This window comes from Perkinsus marinus, assembly GCF_000006405.1.
Source record: "Perkinsus marinus ATCC 50983 genomic scaffold scf_1104296964270, whole genome shotgun sequence".
NCBI lineage: Eukaryota > Perkinsozoa > Perkinsida > Perkinsidae > Perkinsus > Perkinsus marinus.
In genome coordinates, this window is record NW_003204731.1 from 136 (window position 1) to 1,054 (window position 919).

The 919-nt window shown below is 50.1% G+C and overlaps 1 protein-coding gene across 1 annotated transcript; it reads left to right on the top strand.

The window, feature by feature from the left end:
• Positions 1-243: 243 nt before the first annotated feature.
• Positions 244-779, top strand: Pmar_PMAR008021 (hypothetical protein; the record flags this gene model as incomplete). The annotated part of the gene is made up of 1 exon (XM_002770864.1): positions 244-779. A coding segment is annotated over one exon (536 nt), but the record flags the coding sequence as incomplete, so codon positions are not given.
• Between the last annotated feature and the right edge of the window lie 140 nt (positions 780-919).

Genomic DNA, 919 nt, shown 5'->3' on the forward strand with positions numbered 1-919 from the left:
AGCCACGAATCGTGGCCTACGACTGGTAGTTGTCATTGACAACTTGCCCATACCATGACGGTATTACCATCTCAGTCTTTTTTCTCGGCAAACACCCGGAGCTCACAGAGTGGCTCGAGATAATGATACAATACTCGTTTCATTCGTATGAAAAAAGCGTGTCGTAAATTACGACTCGTAATCTCAGTCTTATAATGAACATCCTTTAGGATTCCTAAATTAGGAATACCCTTCGTTAAAAAAATGAAACCTGTCGAACTCCGTCAGGCTGCGCCCCCAGTCTCCCCGGCAGCGGAGATGCTGAATGTCTTGGGTGTTCCGGTTGATATCGGGCCTTGTCTCGTTGACTGGCTCACCAGAGATTACCTAGATCGACTCGAGTTGATTTCGAAGATAAGTGAGAGCGACTGGAAGTCTCTCATCGAAACTAACTTGGCGCTTCAAGAAGGCGACGTGGGCAGAGACTTCCCACGGCTCGATCCTGCTCGAGCACAAGCAGCCAAGTTGTTCGGGCTGGCTATGTCTGACGAGACTCGTCGTGTGCTAGAACAAGGATACGCGCAGACGAAAGCTGCTACGGCCTCACCGGATTATGGTGCATTGAATTCGGTAAGAACGGCCAATGCGACACTCGGCTACATTAGTCCTGACCTCCTCCCCGATGTGAGAGTCTTGAACAATATGATTCAGTCGCCTGCAGCTTACGTTGAATTCAAGAACTTGCAGTCCCATGCGAGTCCCATGCAGGGACGGCAACGAAGCAACGCATCCGGCCCACGGTAACTGGGTCAGTAGTAGTGGTTTTAGAGGAGGTGAAAGAGGGCAAGGACAAAGAGAATCCTACCCCCAGGTTCAGCATGGGCAAGTGGATGATGCAGTTCGCCAGATATTCAACTGCACTTATGGTCGTAGATCCTGA